Raw genomic sequence first — 22,249 nt, 5'->3', positions numbered from 1 at the left:
TAGCACATTTTTTTCCTTAATAGCTTCTTCAGAGAGAGAAGCGGTCCTTGAATTTTTGCTGAGAAAAGCAGAACCATAAAGACAGAGCAGACTTGAAGGGAGAGAGCATGAGAGTCATTCTCAGATGGCAGGGTGGAGGCAAAAGATGAAAAGTGGGTTCCAGAGATGTGCTGTCTGGCCTTCCACAGACAGTAAATGAAGTGTCCCCAGTTCCCGCAAACTGTTAGAATGCCAAATAAATTTTACTGCATTCTAGTAGAATCTTCACAGATGAGAGACTGCAGCTCAAATACATCTTAAAATGGTCGAGTGAACCCTGCTTAATTTACTGCTTGTGAAATAGTTGCTGTTTTAAATGTTTGTTGAAGTGCCCAATGATTTCTCTAAACTATATATACTTTTGTAACTTTTTATTTATAAACAATTCCAGATATACAGAAACTTTGCAGGAACAGCACAAGGAACTCCCCACATACCCTTCCCTCAGGTTCTCCGGTCGTTAACATTTTGCCACATTTGTTTAATCATTTTTAATTTATATACACGTTATTACTTTTCTCTGGACCATTTGAGAGTAAGTTGCAGACATGATGCCCTTTTGTCCCCAGTGCTTCAGTGAGCATTTCCTAAGAAGGACCTTCCCTTACAAACTGCATTATTGCTCCCTCCATCTGGAGATCAGTGACACCAGTGCTGTCGTGTCTAATCTATCAGCCTTATTCGGGTTTCACCAGTTGACCCACTAACGTCCTTTTTCTGGTCTAATGTTGCCTTCGGTGGTTGTGTCTCTGTAATCTCTTCAACCTGGAATGGTCTCTCTTATCTTTCGTGACTTTGACATTTGTGAAGAGTCCAGGACAGAGCAGCCCCAGCATTGGATATTGAAGTTGGTTTGGAGGGACCCTCTGATTCTCCGTGTTTTGTGGCTACAACAGAGGGAAAAGAGAAAGAAAGGAAAGAAAAGTGTTTGGATCATGGTGACTTATCTCCCTTTTAGTGCTTTTGTTTTCACAAAAGTCCCTTTTGCAGACTTCCTATCTGGAGGTAATAGCTCAAGTTGAGCTTAACTGCATGTCCTGTTAATAAAAAGAAAAAACAAAAATGGCTTAGCTCAAAGGTAACATTCTTAGGGGACTTCCCTGGCAGTCTAGTGGTTAAGATTCCACGCTTCCACTTCAGGGGGCACAGGTTCGATCCCTGGTCGGGAAACTAAGATCCTGCATGCCTCATGGCTTGGCCGAAAAAAAAAAAAAAAAGGTAATATCCTTGGGACAATGGCTAAAATTGCTTGGGGGATTCCTCACAACAGCCTCTATCATTTAGTTACTGTTATTTTCCTTTCTTTTTCTTTTTTTTTTTTGCCATGCACCCTAGTTCACGGTAATTTATGCCATCAGATACAGAGTTCAGCTGAAGTATTTAGCTGTTGACCAAAAACCTGTGCTCCCTCTCCCAGGGTGCAGGCTTGTTTCTGGTGGACAGCTGTGCAGCCATGCAGCTAGTTCCCACCCATGGAATGAGCGCAGAAGTGTTATTTGTCGCTTCCTGTTTGAGGCTTTTAAGAGGCAGGATTCTCTACTCTTTTTTCTGTCAGCTGTGTGCAGAGGACTCCAAGGCCGTATTTTTCATATTTATGGTTTTGTTTTGTTTTTTTGGGCCACGCCACACGGCTTACAGGATCTTTGTTCCCCGACCAGAGATCAAACCTGGGCCCTCGGCAGTGAAAGCCCTGGGTCCTAACCACTGGACCGTGTGGTTTTCGCCTTTTTTTCCTATTTAAAGATAAGGAAACAGAAACAATCCCAGGTCTAGAGACTGCCTGCTTCCCCGTTCTGCCTCTGAAGGACCCCCCCATCTAAAGTAGTCCCCCACAACTCCACCCAGCCACCCCCCCATCACCCTGTTCTGTTGCCCAGTTCTGCTTTCTTCCCAGCACCTCTTTAGCTGAAATCCCCTTGCTCACACCTTCATTACCTGTTGGTGGTGGGTCTTCTCTACCAGGACCTGAACCTGCGTAGGGGCAGTGACCGTCCTGTCTGGGTTCACCACAGGGTGCCTGGAATTTAGAAAGCACTCAGGATCTTTTTTTCTTGTTGTCGTTTTTGTTTGTTTGTTTTTGCTTTTTTTAAAATTTATTTTTTATTGAATATGGTTGATTTACAGTGTTGTGTTAATTACTGCTGTACAGCAGAATGATTCAATTATACATATATATATACACGTTCTTTTTAAAAAATATTCTTTTCCATTATGGTTTATCACAGGATACTGAATATAGTTCCCTGTGCTATACGGTAGGACCTTGTTGTTTATCCATTCTGTGTATAATAGTTTGCATATGCTAACCCCAGCCTCCCTCTCCATCCTTCCCCCCCGACCCCCTCCCCCTTGGCAACCACCAGTCTGTTCTCTATGTCCATGCAGAATCTTTTTTTTTTTTTTTTTTTTTTTGAATGAAATGAAAGATTTTCTTTGCCAAAGCCTCTGGTAACAGCAGTCCTTTCAGTAAAGTCAGCTTGGGTGAAGTGCTTGAGAGACGTGGACCTCCTCAGAAGACCCAGTAATGATAATTATTAATCATGGTCATTAATAGGGATAATGAGGGAGAGGGGAGTGGCCCAGCTGTGGAAGGGCCCGGGGCAGTCGCTTCAGGCCTGCAGGCCAGGAGGCAGGAGCCTGCGGGGAGAAGCTGGATGCTCAATTTTATTTAATTGGGTCAACAGCTTTCCACTGACTTACACACGCAAAACGGGGTTCCAACGCCAAAGCAAGCAGAGATGAGCTGAGGGATGAGAGAAGTGTCTGCTGGTTTGTCAGGCTGTCAGGACGGGGCTCCTAATTTAAAGCAACACCAGCAAACACTGAACAATGGCATCGCTGTAGTGGATTAAAGGCTGAGAGAATAGAAGACCTGACGCAGCCAGCTCACTTTCGGATTTCTAGTTCTGGCTCGAGTGATAAACCTTCGTGTGGTCCTAGTCGTGGCTCTTTGTCGGGCAGAGGCTCTGATTCAGGTCACTGCACCAGATATTTATTTGATGCTTCCTCTGTCCCAGCCCTGTGCCAGATGTTGAGGGGGACAGCGGTGAACAAGGCTGATCAGACCTTTCCCCTTGGGCAGAAGATCTGGACACTATACAGGTGTTGTGTTTCATCACCTCCAAGGCCACATTGTTTTAGGCACTGCTAGGAAAGGAAGCCAATGTTAACTATATGAGGATGCAAATCTCTTATCATTTAGAAATTTTATTTTATGCTCCTTGAAAGAGTTCCTTCAGACTTAACTAAATGGAGATTTTATATATTCTTGTGAATACATAAAAAGGAAACTTGATGAAGGAAAATAAATTGGTTAAGATATTCCTAAAGTGGCCCCCTTCTAAATTTCTTTCTTTTTTTTTTAAGGACTCTTTTTAAGGAAATCCTTTTTAAATATCTTTGCATACTCGGGTCCTCTGTGCCATCCAAAGTGTGAGCAGTGCAGCATTCTTTAGAAGAATCCATGAAAGAACTAAAAGCTACTGGTGCTGGGCTCGTAAGCTGGCTTTTGACTCCTGCTTCTGGAAATGATGCTAAATGTGCCTGTTTCACCATCTCAGCGCCACAACCTCTGGTTCCCAGGGCTTCGAAGAGTGCTCCACTCTGGCCTCTGGGATTTTCTTCCACGTGCTGACATCCATTCGCAAGTTTTGATGCTGGCACGTGGCAGGCAATGGCAACTGCTCCACAGGTGCTGTCTGGGCTGGCCAGCAGCAGGCGTAGCTCCGCCTCCGGCTGGAGGGAAAGGATGGTGTGAAAAGACGGGGTGTCTTTGAATCCTTGAAGTGTGATTAGCATAGGGACCCAGGGTTTTGCAGGAGGGGGCAGAGGGTGCTCTGGGTCCTCCCAGCCTGTGCTCAGACCTTGCTGGCAAAGGCGCCTCCAGGCTGAGACCTGAGCGTGGGATGATGGCGAGGCAGGAGGTAAAGGCGGGAAGAGCGTTCTGGAGGAGGGAACGGCCTGTGCAAAGGCGTAGAGTTTGGAAGAATTCTTGATTGGTTCACAGAATGGGCGTTTTGGTAGTGGTGAGGTATGGAAGCGCTGTCAGCCATAGAAATCAGTTTGTCATGGTTCTGTTAGGCTTTGACAGCTTCTCCATCAACTCCCCCTTGTCAGCTTCCCCATCAACTCCCCCTTGTCAACTGCCTCATCAAAATTGCTGGGGGAATTAATCAAGCAGTGAGGGTGTTAATCTACCTGTTTCATCTGGGTCTTTCATTGAAAGTCTAAACGGGATAAACTGGGAAAAAGTTTCTTGACACCTCTGTTCAGCTGCCACCCTTCCCTGGTCGCAGCATTATTTCCATGGTTCGGGTCTACTCACAGTTCTCTGTACGTTGCTTTTTAAAGTTTTTATAATGGGGAATTTTCAACGTAAAAATATTGAGAATATTATAATGACCCTGCATCCATCATCCAACTAAAACAATTATCAACACAACGTCAATCTTGTTTTATGTCTGTCTCCCATCTACCCCATGGATTGTCTTGAAGCTAATCCTAGATTCCATATTTCAGTATGTATACTTTTTAATAGTGACCACCATTACTATATTATATTGTTATATTACTGTTGTCATAGCTTAAAAGACAAGCAATATCAAATATCCAGTCTGTTCAGGTTTCCCCAGTTATGTGCGTATGTGTCTAAACAGTTGGTTTGTTCAAATCAGGATCCAGATGAAAGCCACACACTGTATTTTGTTCATGTGTCTCTCAAGTCTCTTTTAATCTACGGCTTCCTCCTCTTCCTTCTTTTTCATTACAATTTATTTCTTGAATAAAGCTGTTCATTCATTCCTGTGGTTCACTCCCATTGAGTAGATGCGTCTGAGTGCATCCCTGCAGTGTCCTTAACAAGTTCTTCAGTCCCCAGTATTTCCTACCAGTTGGCAATTAGATCTGCAGGTTCAGTTGATTGTGGTATTGATCTTGAAACCTGTGACATTGCTAAACCCATTTATTAGTTCTAGAATCTTTTTCTGTAGATTCTGTTGGCATTTTCCACATAAATAATCATGTTGTTTACAAATAAAGAAGTTTTGTTTCTTCCTTTTCAATCTACATGCCTTTTATTTCCTTTTCTTACTGCAACCTTGGGAAATACGTTGAATAAGCGTGGTGAGAGAGGACATCCTTGTTCCCTATTTTAGGGGGAAACATGCAGTCTCTCATTACTAAGTACATTGTTAGCTTTAGATTATTTCGTAGATGCCTTTTATCAGGTTAAGGAAGTTCCCTGCTATCCTAGTTTGCTGAAAGCTTTTATCATAAATGGATATTGAATTTTGTCAAATGCTTTTTCTGTATCAGTGGATATGAGTATTTGGGTTTTCTTCTTCTGTCTGTTAATACGGTACATACATTGATTTTCAAATGTTGAACCAGCCGTGCATTCCTGGGACAAACTTTAGTTAATTCTTGAGCATTTATGTTTCTTTATAGATTGTTGGATTCAATATGCCAATATTTTGTTGAGGGTTTTGATAGCCTGGAAAGAGTTGATCCAGCAGCTTACTAATGACCCAGCCCACTTCCAGACCTTCTCTTTGAGACATTCACATACTGATAAGCCAGCGCGGGTTGTTCTGAATCCTTGTCTCTCATTCCTCTTCCTGTGGTTGCTGCTCTTTTGGGCTTTAGCTGTGTCTCACTTCTGCCCACGTGTTAGAACAGCATAACGTAGTGAAACTCAATTCAGAAACAGGATGTAAAAAGAAGCATTTGATTCCAGATCCAAGGTGACTTGTCTCACCTTACTGAGGTCCTGCTCTGTGCCCGGCCCCAGTGCAGCCCTGGGGACAGTGTATTTGTGCTGCATTTATCTGAGTGGTCTGGTTCCCTCTTAGCAGGTGCACGAGAGGGGGCTTTGTTTAGGATGAACTTTATGTCCATGTCTCTGTCCTTCCTGCTTCCTCCACAGGCATCTAGACCAGGGCAGAGGCAGGGCTGCTCCGTGGGGACCGAAAGGCCCTGTGTCTTACCACCAGGCAGGTTTTACAGCAGCCAGGAGGCTCAGGGTAACCCTGCAGGCCTGGTGAGGGGAAGTGTAGGGAGGGGCCACGTTCTAGCCTTACCCATTATTTTGTAAGTGAAGGTCAAGGGGGTGGGGAACTTTCTGAAGGAAAGTCTTTGTTTTCAACGGGCACACAGGTGACTCGAAAGTGAGAGAGCAAAGGAGAGTGAGACATCAGTGATGTCACTGAAGCTAGGGGCGCAGGTCACAGTAACTGTGCCCTTGAACTGAGGACATGGTGGCTGGAGAGGGAAGAAGACAGGGGCGAGGTGTCCATGCCAGCCCCATGGTCTTGTCCTCTCTGGGGAGTTGTTCTCTAGAATTGGGCCAGAGAGCAAGAGAGGGGGCACTGGTGGCCCGCAGGAGGGGGAGGCCTGGCACATTTTTCTTTCATGAGTGGCTTTGTGCCAAGGTCTGGACAGATGGGACTGCCGGCTCATTTGGAGCCTGTGGTCAGCAGTCAGGAATCCGAGGCAGCCCCCTCCCGAATGGGCTCGCAGGGGGAGTTTCCTGTTGGCCTCCGCCTGCTGCGATGCGGGGGCTGCTCCCCACGCCACCCCCAAGGGTCCCCGGAACATCTGTGCCGCCTGCCGTCCCCCTGCCACCCACCTTCCCTGCCCGCTCCTCTGGCTGAATGTCTGCTTCAGCTCCTTGTCCCCTGCAAGGATGGACAGCCTCCTCCTAACTGACCCCGCACCCCTTCTCCCCCAGCTCCACTAGATTCGTTTTCCAAGCCTGCAGTTCTGTTGTGGTTCTTCCCTGCTCAGTAACCTTCACTGGCTCCCCATTGCCTGCCCGGAATATCTACTTCCTCAGCTTGGAATCAGACACCTCCCCCCCGCCCCTGCCAGCTTTGCTCCCGTCGCGCACATGTGCGGTTTGCTTACAATGGAGAACAACTCACCTGTCCCCAAATACGCCCCGTGCTTTTCCACCCTACGCCTTCCCACCAGGTTCCCTCAGCTGGAAGCCTCCTTTTCCCTTCCCTGTGTGTTCAGATCCTGCCTCCCGTGGGTCCACGCTGGGCCACACCCGCTCTTCACAGAGGACGTCCCTGGCCTTCCTCTCCTCCAGCATCCTTCCTCACAAATGGTACCTCCCTGATGGCATTCGTCCCCTATTTTCTTTTTAGGTACCTGTGTCTGGGTCTGAGGCTCCTCGCCCTTTGGACAGCATGGGTGTCTAAACTGTCCTTACGTTGTGCTCATCTCCTGGTGACAACTGGCTGCACTTAGATGAACCACCATTTAAGTGCTGCTCTGTGCTAAGAGCTTCTTAAACATCATCCTGTTTATTCTTCCCAAAATACCTCTGCAAGGACTTTTTAAAAATTAATTAATTAATTTATTTTTGGCTGCGTTGGGTCTTCATTGCTGCGCGCAGGCTTTCTCTGGTTGGGTGAGCGGGGGCTACTCTTTGTTGCGGTGCGCGGGCTTCTCATCGCAGTGGCTTGTTGCAGAGCAGGGCTCTAGGCGCACAAGCTTCAGTAGTTGTGGCACGCAGACTCAGTAGTTGTGGCTTGCGGGCTCTAGAGTGCAGGCTCAGTAGTCACGGCGCACAGGCTTAGTCGCTCTGCGGCATGTGGGATCTTCCCAGACCGGGGCTCGAACCCATGTCCCCTGCATTGGCAGGCAGATTCTTAACCACTGCACCACCAGGGAAACCCTATCCCCATTTTAAAGATGAGGAAACTGAGGCCCAGCGAGGTTAACTGGCCCATTAGTAATTGTGTTTGTTAAGTGACTATTTGACCTATCATGGTTGCTGGCCGTTCTTTACTGTTCTCCTTCAGCCTCACTCGTTCTGATTGGAGGTGGCCTTTGGCCAACACTCAGGCGTCCTTCTCCACTCCTCACAGGATACCAGACGACAATCATGCATCCTTAACCACTGTGGTTTTCCATCAGTGACACATGCTTACAATCCTTTAATGGTTCTTAGGTACTTGCTTTGTCATTTTTTAGCCCAGACTAATTTCTTTTTCCCCCAGGCTGGCACTGATTTGGCATCATGCTGCCTGGGTTTTTAATCAAGGTGTCCCACACCCACATTCTCAAATTCAGCAGGTGCTTACTTCTGGCACGTGCCCAGGGCTGGATACCAGGCCTCCTGCTGGGGCCGGCCGCACAGCTTCTTCAAATATTTACTTCCCCAGGATCTGGCCAAAGTACTGAGTGGCATAACCCTTTCTTCTGCATCAAGGTTTCCGTAGGATTGTCTTTGGCAAAGTGGAAACCAGTGTAGCCTTGTGTCCCTCAGCAGGGCTGGGAACATGGTTAGGACTCAATAAATAATCACTGAAAAAATAATTTATTCTTCTTTCCACTTTAAAAACTGGGGTTGCCTGAATGGGAAACCAGGGAAATTCTGAAAACAGATGCATCGGTTAGCTTTTGCTGCATGACAAACAGTCATAAAATCTTGGTGGCATCAACAATGAGTGTTTGTTGCTCACATGACGGAGGTCAGCTGGGGTTGACCCTGCTAATCATGACCCGGGCTGGCTTCCATGTCTCGAGGTTAGTTTCTAGTCTGATCTGAGCTGGGTTCAGCTGGAGTAACTGGGTTCAGCCCTATCCACGTGTCTGTCACCCTCTGGGAGCCTAGCAGCTTGAGTCTCGTGACATGGTGGGAGGTGGCGTTGTCACAGAGCTCATGGTGGGCAGTACCCGCTCCCCAGACTTAAGGAGCTGCCTGTGCTCAGCACTGTGTAGACAGTTGCCGCCCTGAATTTAAAGAAAATCAATACGTAGATGTATTTGGTAGGAGGATCTTCTTTTCAAGTGAAATCTTACCAGGAAGCATAAATAAATGGTTCTCACCAGCTGAGCCACTCGGGGTGGGCCGAGAGGATGCTAAGGCAGCTGTCCTGGGCTCCTGCTTTTCCCTCTTAGATGCCACGGCTGCAGGGAAGCCCAGACCGAGAGCTCGAGGATGTAGCCTCTGACTGTCACTGGTATTTTTCATTTTTCTCAATCGAACCCGGAGCCTCCAGGCCCAGCAGTTTTTGCCCCATCAGAGCCTCTCGTCGAGGACGATCCAGGACAAGCATCCTCTCGGATGCGATGTGGGATGGCGGTGGGGATCTATCGAGCCATCCTCTGCCGTCCTCTTTACAGCCGCTTCGTTATGTAATAGTCAGTGACAAGGTTCTCGGAAGCGACAGCTGCCTTCCAGCTGAGCTGCCCCAAGAGCATCTCCGCAGAGGGGACGTGTCTAAGCCAGAGTGCCAGGTGCGAGACGCAGATGTGATCTCTCACCTGGGCACACCACTGCCCTCTGAGCGGACCTCAACTTCCCCTTGCAAAGAATCAAAACACGAAACCCAGAACAATGCATATGCAACTTTCAAAACAGACCAAGCGGGACCTTTTTTTTTGTTTAAGCGCCTGCTCCAGCTGCTGTGCTTGCACAGCAAATCACGCCCAAGGTTAGTAGCTGTAAAACAGCCACTTACTACGCTCACAGAGTCTGTGGGTCAGGAGCTTGGGCAGGATGCAGTGAACAGGGCTTGTCTTTGCTCCAGGATGACTGGGCTGCATCTGGGAGACCTCGAGAGCTGGGGCTGGAATGACTTGAAGACTAGCTTTCTCACGTGTGGTGGTTGATACTGGCTGGTGACCAGCCCTTAGCTAGGGTTTTGGCCAGACGCCCACCCGTGACCTCACCAAGTGACCTCTGGTGGGAGAGTTCCAGGGATGCGTCTGCATATGCGGGGGCCACAGGGAAGCTATGTTGGGGCCCCTAACCCAGCTGTGGGAGGCCTGCCCTGTCAATCCCACCACATGCCAGGCGGTGCCAAGGCTGCCCAGATTCAAGGGGAGCGGTTGGATTCTGCTTCTTGGTGGGGAGCAGCAAGGTTCTGGAAGAGCACAGGAGCCTGGAAATGTTGCTGTGGCCGTTTTTGGAAAACATAGTCAGCCACAGTGTGCTAACGGGGGGTCGGATGTTCCCTTTACCCGGCACTGCTGAGGCCGAAGGAATCAGAATATCTGGTTGTAGAGAGTTTAAGCTTCTTGTGCAGCCCGGTCCGGTCCGGTCCCGTCTCCTACCACAGGCCATTGAGTCTTCAGGGAAAGCTTTACAGTTAAAGCTTTGCTGATGAAGTCATCTGCCCAGTCCCACAGCTTGGGGAAAAAAAACACATAAAAGAAGCAGGAAGCAGGGTACTGTGGTTAAGAACCGCATTTGGGAACCAGATGGAAAAGACTGAATCCCATCTCTGTGCAAATAGTTCTATGGCCCGGGGCAGGCACCTCTCCACATCTGTTTCCTCATCTGTAGAAGGGGAGTCATAATAGCACAGCCCTGTGCCGGGCACGTGGGAGGTACCTAATGAGTAGTAGCCATTCGTGAGAATAATCATCATTATTTCAGCACTTTGTAAAAAGCTCATGTCCCAGCAAGGGCTGTGGACCCTGCCCCTGCTCCCCCTGTCCTGGAGAAGATTCTTGGCAGTCACCCTCTTTTATTTTATTTTCACTATTCATCAGGGAACCTCTGGGAAACACTAGCTCCTACTGAGTCGGACCCTGGCTGCACACAGGGGTCTCATCATCTGATTTTATCCTGATCTTAGAATCTTAAAAAAGAGCATTTAATGTATTTTCTATGTTTCCCCCTGTCCTAAATTAATATTGTGTTTCCTCAATTGAAAACCCTCCACTGGGGAATTCCCTGGCGGTGCAATGGTTAGGACTCAGCGCTCTCACTGCTGAGGCCCGGGTTCAGTCCCTGGTTGGGGAACTAAGATTCTGTAAGACTAGAAGCCAAACAAAAAAAAACCCACCACTGTTTCAATAGGATAATTTACTAGAGATGGCATTACTGGGTCAAAGAATACGCATTTTTAAAAGATATTTGACGATTTGGTGTCGAGCCCAGCAGTGCCTCCCAAGCCCATGCTCAGTTTGTTTTTTTTTTAATTAATTAATTTTTGGCTACGTCGGGTCTTCATTGAGGTGCGTGGGCTTCTCATTGCGGTGGCTTCTCCTGTTGCGGAGCACGGGCTCTAGGCGCGCGGGCTTCAGTAGTTGTGGCACGCGGGCTTCAGTAGTTGTGGCACGCGGGCTCAGTAGTTGTGGCTCACAGGCTCAGTAATTGTGATGCACGGGCTTAGTTGCTCTGCGGCATGTGGGATCTTCCCGGACCAGGGCTCGAACCCGTGTCCCCTGCATTGGCAGGCAGATTCTCAACCACTGCGCCACCAGGGAAGTCCCCCATGCTCAGTATTAACCCTCACATGTTAGTTCACTGTTAATATTATTTCACGGTTCATTGCATACTTATTTGGGGTGAAGCACCAGGACTTTCCATGTGTTAACTGAAGTTAATCCTCATCGCATCCTTAGAGGGTGTACTGTCACCTTCATCACCTGCTGTAACAGTCACCAATTCATGCCCAGTCCTCCTTGAAATACATCCTCATCCCCTTACTCTTCCCATATTATTTTTAACAGCTTTATTGAGGCATAATGTACATATTGTAAAAGCTACTCGTTTTAAGCATACTATTAAGTGATTTTGAGTAAACTGACAGGGTTGTGCAGCCATCACCGTAGTCCAATTTTAGAACATTTCCATCATCCCCCAGAGACCCCTCATGCCCACTTGCTCCCATACTATTGTGAAGCAGCTCCTATACTATGTTTTGGCTCATCCATAAATATTTCAGGGTGTGTCTCAATTTCTGGGCACTCCATCTGCTTGTTGTGGTGGCCCCTGCTAAGGCAGCCCCCCTCCTGCTTGTGCCCCCAAAGCAAACCCCTGCGTCCAGTGCTGCCTCCTATAACCTGAGAGCCAAGGGGACGTGATTGCGGAGCAGAGGCTGCAGTCCGCCCACAGGCCATGTTTACTACGGGGTCCCGGTGAGAATCCAGTTTCACCCCAAATGCAGTTCTGCACACGGCACTGAAGGCCTCCTCTGTGCTGGGCCCTGGGAGTACAGCAGGGAATTCGCTCTGGGCCCTGCCCGTGTGCCCACAGCTGACCATCTCCAATGAGGAACGCAGTGGCCAGCGGTGCCCTCGGCTGGGGTGGCCAGCTTGTCAAAGCGTCACTCTGGCCTGATCCACACCTGAACGTGTGCATGTGTATTTTGCACAGCTTCCCTGGTGACCCCTTGCTTCTGGGGTTAAAGCTCGCAGTTGTTTCAGATGCACAGGAGAACCGCAAACGTACTGGTCTCCTCCCGCGCGTAAAAGGTAGGGCCTGTCCAGGGCGATGCTTTTTCCCTTCTCTATCCCCCTCTCAGCACGAGGCAGCAGGAGCGTGGCCTTGCCCAGTGCCTGGAACGTGGAAGGCCTCAGGGGTGCACCGTAAACTGTATTCATTCATTCCAGCCACAAATAACTATGGAGAACCCACGCACCATTCAGGGTTCCTGGCTCTGGGGCAACAACAGTGAGCAAAACAGAGCAAAGCCCCCATCATCAGGGGGCTTATGTTCGGGAGGTGACCACAAAAATAAACAGGTGAAATACACAGCTTGCTGGGGCTCTAAAGCAGAATAACCGAGTGAGGAGAGACTACAGATGATAAACTACTTAATCTTTTTACAAAGCAGAGTATAAAACTGTATATAGCATGTAATCCAATCTTCAAAAAGGAAACATAATACATACGTGCTCATAACATCCATATGTGGAAAGAAATACCCCGAAATACCAGGGGTGGTGGTTATCTCTGAGAAGTGGGATTATTGGTGACTTTTGTTTTCTTAAATAGACACCTGTATGAATTAATTTTCTATACTGAATAAGTATTGATTATGTAATTAGAGTAACCCTATTGTTTGAGCAGGACACTTGACATGACCGCCATTTTTAACGGGCCCACCTTTCTGAGTTGGAGCCCCAGAGCCCTGCCTCCGAGTGTGTGGGACTCTGAATCAGGGTAGGATTCCCTTCCTTTATCTGGGGTCCCACAGGCTGTTCCGTGCCCGCCCCTAGTGGGAACTGGACAGAGAGTTCAAGCCCCTGGCTGAAAACAGAGGCAAGAGCCAGGAAACGGTCCTGGAGAGAAACAAACAGGTCCTGTGGGCAGGGCAGCAGCATGGTGGGGAGCAAGGACATGCAGTCGCATGCCGGGGGCCCAGCGGGCTCTACTTCCCTGCTGTGTGACTTTCAGCAAGTCAGTTAACCTTTCTGTGCCTCATTTTCCTTGTAAAATGATGACAGTAGTATTTACCTTCTAGGACTGCTGTGTGAGGATGAACTTGGTTAAAAATTGTAGAGCACTTAGCCCTGGGCTTGGGTATAGTAAGTGCTCACGAAGGGCTGTCCTTTGTGGATCATCAAGTCAAGGAGGGCCAGTGTGACAGAAAGGAAATCCACTTGTGAAACAAGAGACCGGGTGGCAGCTAGGCATTTTGCAGGGCAGCCCCCCACGGCAGTACCTCCTCCTGGTCAGTGTCAGTGGTGCCAAGGTTGAGAGACCCTGAGTCCAGTGAAGCCGCAGCTGATTAAAAGGAAAGGGTAGATCTATATATGTGCCATTAAAGAGCTCCAAGACGTGTCATAAGGTGCTTTTTACAACTTGACATGTGATCTTTGTAATACAAGAAAGCAAAATAAGTGGATTTTAATAACCAATGAATAATCCTGTGGCATGTGGCTGTTCATGAGATTGCACGGGGCCATTTCCTGGTCCCTAGAGGGGGCTTCACCAGCAGACAGGTGCGTCTCCCCGTGCCCCAGGGCAGAGCTCAGCTGGAACACTGCAGAGTCTCCTGCCTGCCTGCCTGCTGCCAAGCAGAGTCACTAGGGGCCTGCTTGAATCTACAAATGCAGTTTCCCAGCCCTGCATCATCGTCCACATCTCTGACTTTTTGAACAAGCTTGGCTTTCATCTCCTGGGCTTTTCCAGAAAAGCCTCTTAGAGTTGGTCTGAGGCCTTTTGATGTTGCCTTTTATCAGTTACTTTCTCTCCTCCTGCCTGTCTCTCTCACTGAGACATTATCCCAAGGTCAGAATAAAAATGCTGCGAGAGGGTGGGGTGGGTGACCTGCTGGCATCCAGCCCCGGGCTCTCAAACAAAGGTGTCTGGTGCCATCTGCAGCCAGACACAGGCACACTCAGTGCCCCAGACGTGGCAGGGCATCGGGGGACAGGCCTGCCGAGGGAATGTCCCTGGGCACAGGCAGCCGGGACCCTGAGACCACCAGAGGTCATCTCCTGAGCACTGCCTCTGGAGGCTTCTCCAGAACTTGTCCATCTTAGACTTCAAAATTCCATTTCCTCCTTGAGGGAGACCCACCCAGGCCTGGGCCTGCTGCCTGGCACCTGGCCGTGGACTTAGGGACCAGCCTGTTTTAGTTCCAAAATTCTCAGGGGTCGATCGTCTCTTTCAGGTAACATTCAGTGTGCTTCGTCTCCTGTGAAATTGAAACACACTGCTGCTTTCACAAAAATTATCTCTTGCTTTCACAAAAATTATCTCTTCTTTCTGGTAAGAATTCTGATAGCATGGAGTCAGAAAGGACACAGTTTGAGGGAGAGGAAGTGGTTTCTAGTCTGAGGGAAAGCCAGTGTCTGTAGACAGCGCCACGGGGCGTCTGAGACCCGGCTTTGAGTTGAGGGTTCTTGCAACATGACTTTTAAACCCCTGGACATTTATGTTAGATACCTTATCTTCAACTTTCATGACAGTTCATTATAAAAGAACAGACCTGGGGCTTCCCTGATGGTCCAGTGGTTAAGACTCCTCACTTCCACTGCAGGGGGCATGGGTTTGATCCCTGGTCGGGGCACTAAGCTCCTACAGGCCGCGCAGTGAGGCCAAAAGTGATAATAATAATAATAAGTAAAAAAAGAACAGACCTTTATGAGAGGAGCTAGGAAGCACCCAGAGAAACAATTGAGTCCTTTTAGGTGGTATCACATTGACGTTACTCTAAACAGAGCCAGAACTTCCTTGGTGGTCCAGTGGGTAAGACTCCATGCTCCCAAATGCAGGGGGCTCGGCTTCGATCCCGCATGCATGCTGCAACTAAGAAATCTGCATGCCGCAACTAAAAGATCCCACATGCCGCAACGAGGATCCTGAGTACCTCAACGAAGACCCAGCACAGCCAAAAGCTAATAATAAATTTTTAAGAAAAAATAAATGAATAAACAGAACCGTATGTGTCTTCCAAAAGCCTCCCAGCCTTCTTCACTTCAGTTTCTCTGAATTCAGGCTTTTCTCACTGAGAACAAGAAAAGGTCCTAATAGATAAACAACAGTGTCCTACTGTACAGCACAGGGAACTATGTTCAATGTCTTGTAATATTGAATAATAGAAAAAGAATCTGAAAAAGAACATATATGTATAACTGATATATAGATATGTATACACACATATACACACACACACACACACATAACTGAATTGTTTTGCTGTACACCTGAAACTAACACAATATTGTAAATCAACTCTACTTCAAATTTTTAAAAAGGGTGGGGGAAGAAGAGGTCATGAGAGGGCTGGTTGCAGGGGGCGGGGCAGTCACCCACATCCCAGGCCTTTTCTCTCCATTGTCTGTTCTTTCTTCTGCTTCACCTTCCTGGCTGCCCCCTGAGTATTGATCTAGAGGATTCAGGGCACTTGCAGAGGTTACCCACTGGCCCTGGAGGAGTTCTTGGAAAGTTTAGAGTCAATCAAGTCTCTCTTTTTTTCTTAAGTGCACTAGCTAAGATGCTGGCTAGCTAAAGTAGTAATAAATGACTGCTTCGGCGAAAAGGACACTTTTGGTAATGTGCCCAAGTACACACCATCCGCTGTCTAAACGAGATTGTCCAAAATTGGGCTCTGCTGGAGAAGAGCACGTGGTAGGCGGCCTGAGACCCAGGGGTCAGAATTCAGGAAGTCTTATTTCACAGTCAGATTTCCCAGAGAGGTCTGAGACAGTTTGGGGTAGAGCAATAATGTACTTCCTGCTGCACGGCGCTCAGCCCCGGGGCTCGGAGGGGAAGACCTGCCCGGGCCCCTTTCGTTGGTTGGGGAAACTCTCACCCACGTGTCTGCAGACTTTGTCACAGATGAAGACTTATAAAAATTATTCTAGTCTTTGAATTAGGTGCAAAACAGCTTCTCCACCTAGAAATCCACTGCATAATCCTCGGTTATTTGCATTTTAAGGCAGGCCTTGAATTAAAATGCCCCAGTGTGTGTGAGAGGGTCAGTGAAAGGCTGGGGAGACCCCCCAGACTCCCCAGAGAGACGAGGCCTGGAAATGGGGGCTTATAGGGCAGCAGAGCTCTGACCGTCATGCTCACTCCTGAGTGAAGCAAAGCCTCCCTTTGAGGCTTTAAAACAACCTCAAGGTGTGAATCATTGTATCACTGTGGCCGGCTGGCTGGAGAGGAACTGAAAAAATGAAAATCCTCATGCTGCTCATTAGCAAAGGGAAATACGCAAATGTTGAGGGTCCCTGTGTGTCAGGGCCACAGTCTTCTGCTTTGATCTGTTGAGCAGAACACTCTTCACGCCCACTTTAGGCGTAAGCTGAGTGTTCTTTGCTAGCTGGTGTCCCTGTACCCGAGGACCTTGGTAGAATGCTAGCAATGAGGGGCTTTGGAAAATAGAGTTTTTAGCGTTAGCCTCTTTAACCAGTGTTAGATCCATTTCGTGATCTAATTCTCATTGTAGACTCAATTTTCTACAGCGGGGTTTCTCCACAGTAGGACAGTAGTTTGAAGGCTACACTTGAGGCCAGATAGTTCTGTATTACGGGGCCTGTCCTGTGCATTGTGGAGGGTGGGTAGCATCCCCCCTGCAACTGTGACAACCAGGAGTGTCTCCAGACATTGCCAAATGTCCCATAGGACACAAAATCATACACACACACCCTTGGAGAATCACTGTTCTGTAGGAAAGAGGCAGTGTGAAATATTTAACCTTTGTCCTAAATTAGTTGTGCTTTTAAAATAGACCCTGAGACTTTACATACGTTTAACACCTGTGTGTTATTGGTTTATCCCCTGTGTGGGGTGAACAAGACTTTGTTCTCTGTGAGTGGCCTTCCCAGAAACTCAGAATCTTCTCTCCCCTCTTCCAGTCTGCCCTTCCATGGTATTCTTACGTTGCTAATAATTGACCTGATCGTTCATTCATTACTAGGTGATTAGTTTATTAATTCTGCACACTCATTCATTCATGTAACAGTATACTGAGCAAGCTCTCACCGCAGGCCCAGGGGGGAGCAAGCACCACCTTGTAGCCAGGATTCCCACACATTTGATGGCGCATCTGACATGGAGGAACACGATCCCTGGAATCAGATAGACTAAGGTTCAAATCGTGCCTCCGCAGCTTACCGTGGACGTAGCCTTAAGCTGATTATGGAGGCTTGTGTGCCTCCATTTCCCCTTATGAGCATGGGGGTGATCTTGTTGACCTGGCAGAGTTGTGGGGAGTCTCAAGGAGATCATGTACATCAAGCATCAGTAAGTGGTAACGACGAGGAAAATCGTAAATTTTCTATGGCAGGACAAACAAACAGAAAAAAACAAACGAAAACAGCAACAACAAATGACATGCCCCCTTTGTGGTAGGCCTTACCCCATGGGCAGTGTGCATCTGCATTACACATTAACCAGACCTCCTCAAAGCAGGAGGATGAGATCAACCTTTGAGAAGAAGCTGGCCCCTTTCTTCACATTGCCAGCATTGTAATTCTATGATTAATATATTTCTTTTTCATCTTCTATAAGGGGTTGCATTGACTAAAAAGTTTGTCTCTACATGCATAATTGAAAAAAAAAACTTGAGGAACTGTGTACACAATGCTAACCTGTCAATATGATACATAATTTCTTTGTCTCAAAAATATATAAAACTGGGACTTTCCTGGTGGCACAGTGGTTAAGAATCCGCCTGCCAATGCAGGGAACACAGGTTCGAGCCCTGGTCCGGGAAGATCCCACATGCTGTGGAGCAACTAAGCCCGTGCGCCACAACTACTGAACCTGCACGCCTAGAGCCCATGCTCCGCGACAAGAGAAGCCACCGCAGTGAGAAGCCCACGCACTGCAACGAAGAGTAGCCCCCGCTCGCCACAACTAGAGAAAGCCCATGGGCAGCAACGAAGACCCAATGCAGCCAAAAAGAAATAAATAAATTTATTAAAAATATATATAAAACTGCATTTCTAACGCCTGATCAATGGAGCAGTTCTCAGAGCTTCTGATAATTTGTTTCCCAGGTTATAGTACTCAGTTTGGCGCGAATACAATTCTCTTTTCTTTCTTCTTAACTTGCTGGTTATTTGATTTTTCGTTGACAGTAACTTACTGTCTGCCAGCTGTAGGTTATACGTATGAACTGACATCTTGGTGGGTCAAAAACAATCAAATATTGGCAACTTCCTTCAGTTCAACCTAACATGGAAACCTGGGGTTCAATATCACGCTGACTCAGTGGAGGTCCAGCAAATAAGGGAGGTGGTCCTGCCTGGTTATTTCCAGAATTCCTGCCCTCTCCCTGAGCATGCATCCTGCCGGCACATGGACCTCAGAGAACAGAGAGAACAGACCACTCCCTGCCGTCCTCAGCGTTCACAGTGGCTTGTGTTTCAAAAGCTTGTACTGTGGGAAATTGCACTGTTCCAGCCAGTTTGTGATGGGGTAACCTGGATTGTGGCAGCTCCTCGGTCCCCTGTGGTTGTCTGTGTTTCTGTTGTGGTGGTGTTCGTTCCCTGGGTGCCCATCTTGGGTGGGCATTTCTCTGATGTCTCTGTGTTCACGTCCCAGGTCTCGCTGCTGATTGCCTTCATCTGCGTGAGGAGCTCTCTGTGGACCAGCTACAGTGCCTACAGCTACTTTGAAGTGGTCACCATTTGCAACTTGATCATGATTCTCGCCTTTTACCTGGTCCACCTCTTCCGCCTGTACCGCGTGCTCACCTGTATCAGCTGGCCCCTGTCGGTAAGGGAGTGGCCGGGCCTGCTCTCGGCTTGCACGAGTCAGGGTGCAGGCTGGGCACTGAGACCTGACGGAGTCCTTCCTGTCTGCCTACCCCGCCTCCTGCACCATCCTTGGCTGCTTCAGCTCTGAATTTCCCACTGTTGGGTGCACGTCTATGCCTCATGTCCCACTGGTTTCTAAAACTCAACACTGGTTTCTAAAACTCACCTTCCAGCTACAAGAAGGCTGTGCCTCTCACCTCAGTGCTTGTTTTCTCAAGTGACAGAAAATGGGCTGTGTGTGTGTGTGACTTGGAGGAGGAACATAGAAGGAAGAAGCTGATAGGGGTAATGGGTATTTACGCTGTGTGAGTATTGATAAGATTTGTCAGCTAAAGTGGACTGGCAGAGTCTGAGGAAACATGTCAGAAGTTGCTAGGGTTTTTTCTTCCCACTATGTTCTTTTTAAAAACAGCTTTATTGATATATAGTTCACATGTCATACAATTACCCATTGAAGTGTACAATTCAATGAATTTTAGTGTATTCCCAGACTTGTGTAACCATTACCTCAGTTATTTTTAGAATGTTTTCATCACCTGAAAAAGAAACTCTGTACCCTTTAGCTGTTACCTCCTATCCCTCATCACCTCCAGCCCTGAGCAACTACTAATTGGCTTCCTGCCTCTGTAACTTTTCCTATTCTGGACATATCATATAAATGGACTCATATATTTGGTCTTCTGTGACTAGCTTCTTTCATTTAGTAGAGGGTTTTCATGGTTGATCTATGTTGTAGCATATATCGGTACTTCATTTCTTTTTATAGCTAATATTCCATGGAAAGGATATACCACATTTTGTTTATTCATTCATCATTGATGGACATGTGGCAGTTATGAATTTCCACCTTTTGTCAATTATGAATCATGTTGCTGTGAACATTTTGTGTACAAATTTTGTGTGTGGACATATTTTCATTTTGCTTGGGAATATACCTAAGAGTGGAATTGCTGGGTCACATGGTAACTATGTTTAATTGTTTGAGGAACTGCCAGACTGTTTTCCAAAGTGGATGTACCACTTTACATTCCTAGCAGTGGTGTATAAAGGTTCGAATTTTTCCACATCCTTGTCAACACTTGTTATTTCTGACTTTGAGATTTTATTCCAGTGAGTGTGAAGTTACAGCTTGTGGTTTTGATTTGCATTTCTCTGATGACTAACGGTGTTAGTCATCTTTTCATGTGCTTTTTGGCCATTTGTATATTTTCTTTAGAGAAATGTCTTTTCAGATCCTTTGCCAATTTTTTGATTAAGTTGTCTTTTTATTATTGAGTTGTAAGAGTTCTTTGTATATTCTAGTTAAATGTCCTTTATCAGATATTTTCTCCCATAATTTTTTCTTTTTCTTTTCTTTTTGTCTTTACTTTCTTGATAGTATCTGTTAAAGGACAAGTTTTTTATTTTGATGAAATCTAATTTATATTTTTCTTTTGTTGTTTATGGTTTTGGTATAATATCTAAGAAGCCATTGCCAATTCAAGATCATGAAGATTCACCTCTGTGTTTTCTTTTAAGCCTTCCATACTTTTAGCTCTTACATTTAGGTGTTTGATCCATTTTGAGTTAATTTTTGCGTATAGTATGAAGCAAAGATTCAGCTTCATTCTTTTGCATGTGAATATCCTGTTGTCCCAGTTATCTGTTGGGAAGGCTGTTCTTTCTCCCATTGAGTGGTCTTGGCAGCTTGTTGAAAATTAGTTGGCCATAAACGCATGGATTTATTCCTGGACTCTCAACTCTGTTGCACTGATCTTATTATACTACCTTGATCACTATGGATTTGCAGTAAGTTTTGAAATTAGGAAGTGTGAGTCTTCCCATTTGTCCTCTTTTTTCAGGATTGTTTTGGATTTTTGCCATTCCATATGAACTTTAGAATCAGCTTTTCAGTTTCTACAAAGAAGTCACCTGGGATTCTAATACGAATCGCATTGAATCGGTAGATAAGTTTGGAGAGTATTACCATTTTAACAATATTAAGTCATGATCCATGAACATGGGAGGTTTTCCCATTTGTTTAGATCTTTTAAAATTTCTTGGGCTTCCCTGGTGGCGCAGTGGTTGAGAGTCCGCCTGCCGATGCAGGGGAAGCGAGTTCGTGCCCCGGTCCGGGAAGATCCCACATGCCGTGGAGCGGCTGGGCCCGTGAGCCATGGGCGCTGAGCCTGCGCGTCCGGAGCCTGTGCTCCGCAACGGGAGAGGCCGCAACAGTGAGAGGCCCGCGTACCGCAAAAAAAAAAAAAAAAAGAAAAATTCTTTCAACAATGTTTTGTAGTTTTCAGAGTATGAGTTTTATACTATTTTTGTTTAGTGTGTTCCTAAGTATCTTATCCTTTTTATACTATTTCAACTGTAATTATTAATTTCATTTTTGGAATGTTCATTGCAAGTGGATAGAAATACAATTGATTTCTGTATATTGATCTTGTAGCCTCAATCTTGTGGAAATCATTTATTAGATCTAATAGATTGTTAGTGGATTCCTTAGGATTTTCAAATCTATCTATAAGAGCATACCATCTGTGAATGGAGACAGTTTTACATTCCTTTCCAATCTAGATGCTTTTTGCTTCATTTTCTTGGCTCATTGCAAGAAATTAGTTGAATGTTGCATTAAAGTGGCAAGAGCAGATATCATTATCTTGTTCCTGATTTTAGGAGGAAAGCACTCATCTTTTATCATTAAATATGATGTTAGGTGGGGGTTTTGTAGGAGGTTTATCAAATAGAAGAACTTACCTTCTAGTCCTACTTTGTTGTTTCCATCATGAAAGGGTGTTAGAATCTGTCAAATGCTTTTTCTTTGTCTATTGAGATAGTCATGTAGGTTTTCCCTCCAGGATTCTATTAATATGGCATATTACATTGATATTCACATGTGTAACTAACTTTGCATTCCCGGGACAAATTCTGATTGGCTGTGGTGTATAATTCAGTTTATGTGTAGCTGGATTTGGTTTGCTAGGATTTTTGCGTTTGTATTCATAAGATATATTATTGGTCTTTAGTTTTCCTGTGATGTCTTTGGTTTTGTTACTAGGGTAATATTGCCCTCATAGAATGATCTGGGAAGTGTTCCCTCCTCTTGTGTTCTTTAGAAGAGTTTGGGAAGAGTTGGAATTGATTCTTCTCTAAATGTTTGGTAGAATTCTGCAGTGAAGCCACCTGGTCCTGAGCTTTTCTTGTGGGTAGTGTTTTTATTATTAATTCAAATTCTACTTATTATAAATTTTATTCAGATTAT

General features: G+C 46.4%; 2 protein-coding genes across 3 annotated transcripts in view; one reads left to right on the top strand and one right to left on the bottom strand.

Annotated features, from left to right (window-relative positions):
• Positions 1-22,249, bottom strand: part of LOC117196528 (40S ribosomal protein S27-like) — a 433,126-nt gene that overhangs the window by 190,261 nt on the left and 220,616 nt on the right. The gene's annotated exons all lie outside the window — the stretch shown is intronic.
• The window catches only part of CMTM7 (CKLF like MARVEL transmembrane domain containing 7), a 42,292-nt gene that overhangs the window by 13,806 nt on the left and 6,237 nt on the right, over positions 1-22,249 (top strand). For both annotated transcript variants that reach the window (XM_033405471.2, XM_004279688.4), the window contains exon 2: positions 18,788-18,961. In XM_033405471.2, the coding sequence (XP_033261362.1) occupies positions 18,788-18,961 (174 nt within the window). The remainder of the gene's footprint in view (positions 1-18,787; positions 18,962-22,249) is intronic.

The sequence above is a fragment of the Orcinus orca genome, chromosome 10 (genome assembly GCF_937001465.1).
Source record: "Orcinus orca chromosome 10, mOrcOrc1.1, whole genome shotgun sequence".
NCBI lineage: Eukaryota > Metazoa > Chordata > Mammalia > Artiodactyla > Delphinidae > Orcinus > Orcinus orca.
The sequence above is the reverse complement of the archived record's forward strand: the minus strand, read 5'-3'. Positions and strand labels throughout refer to the sequence as shown.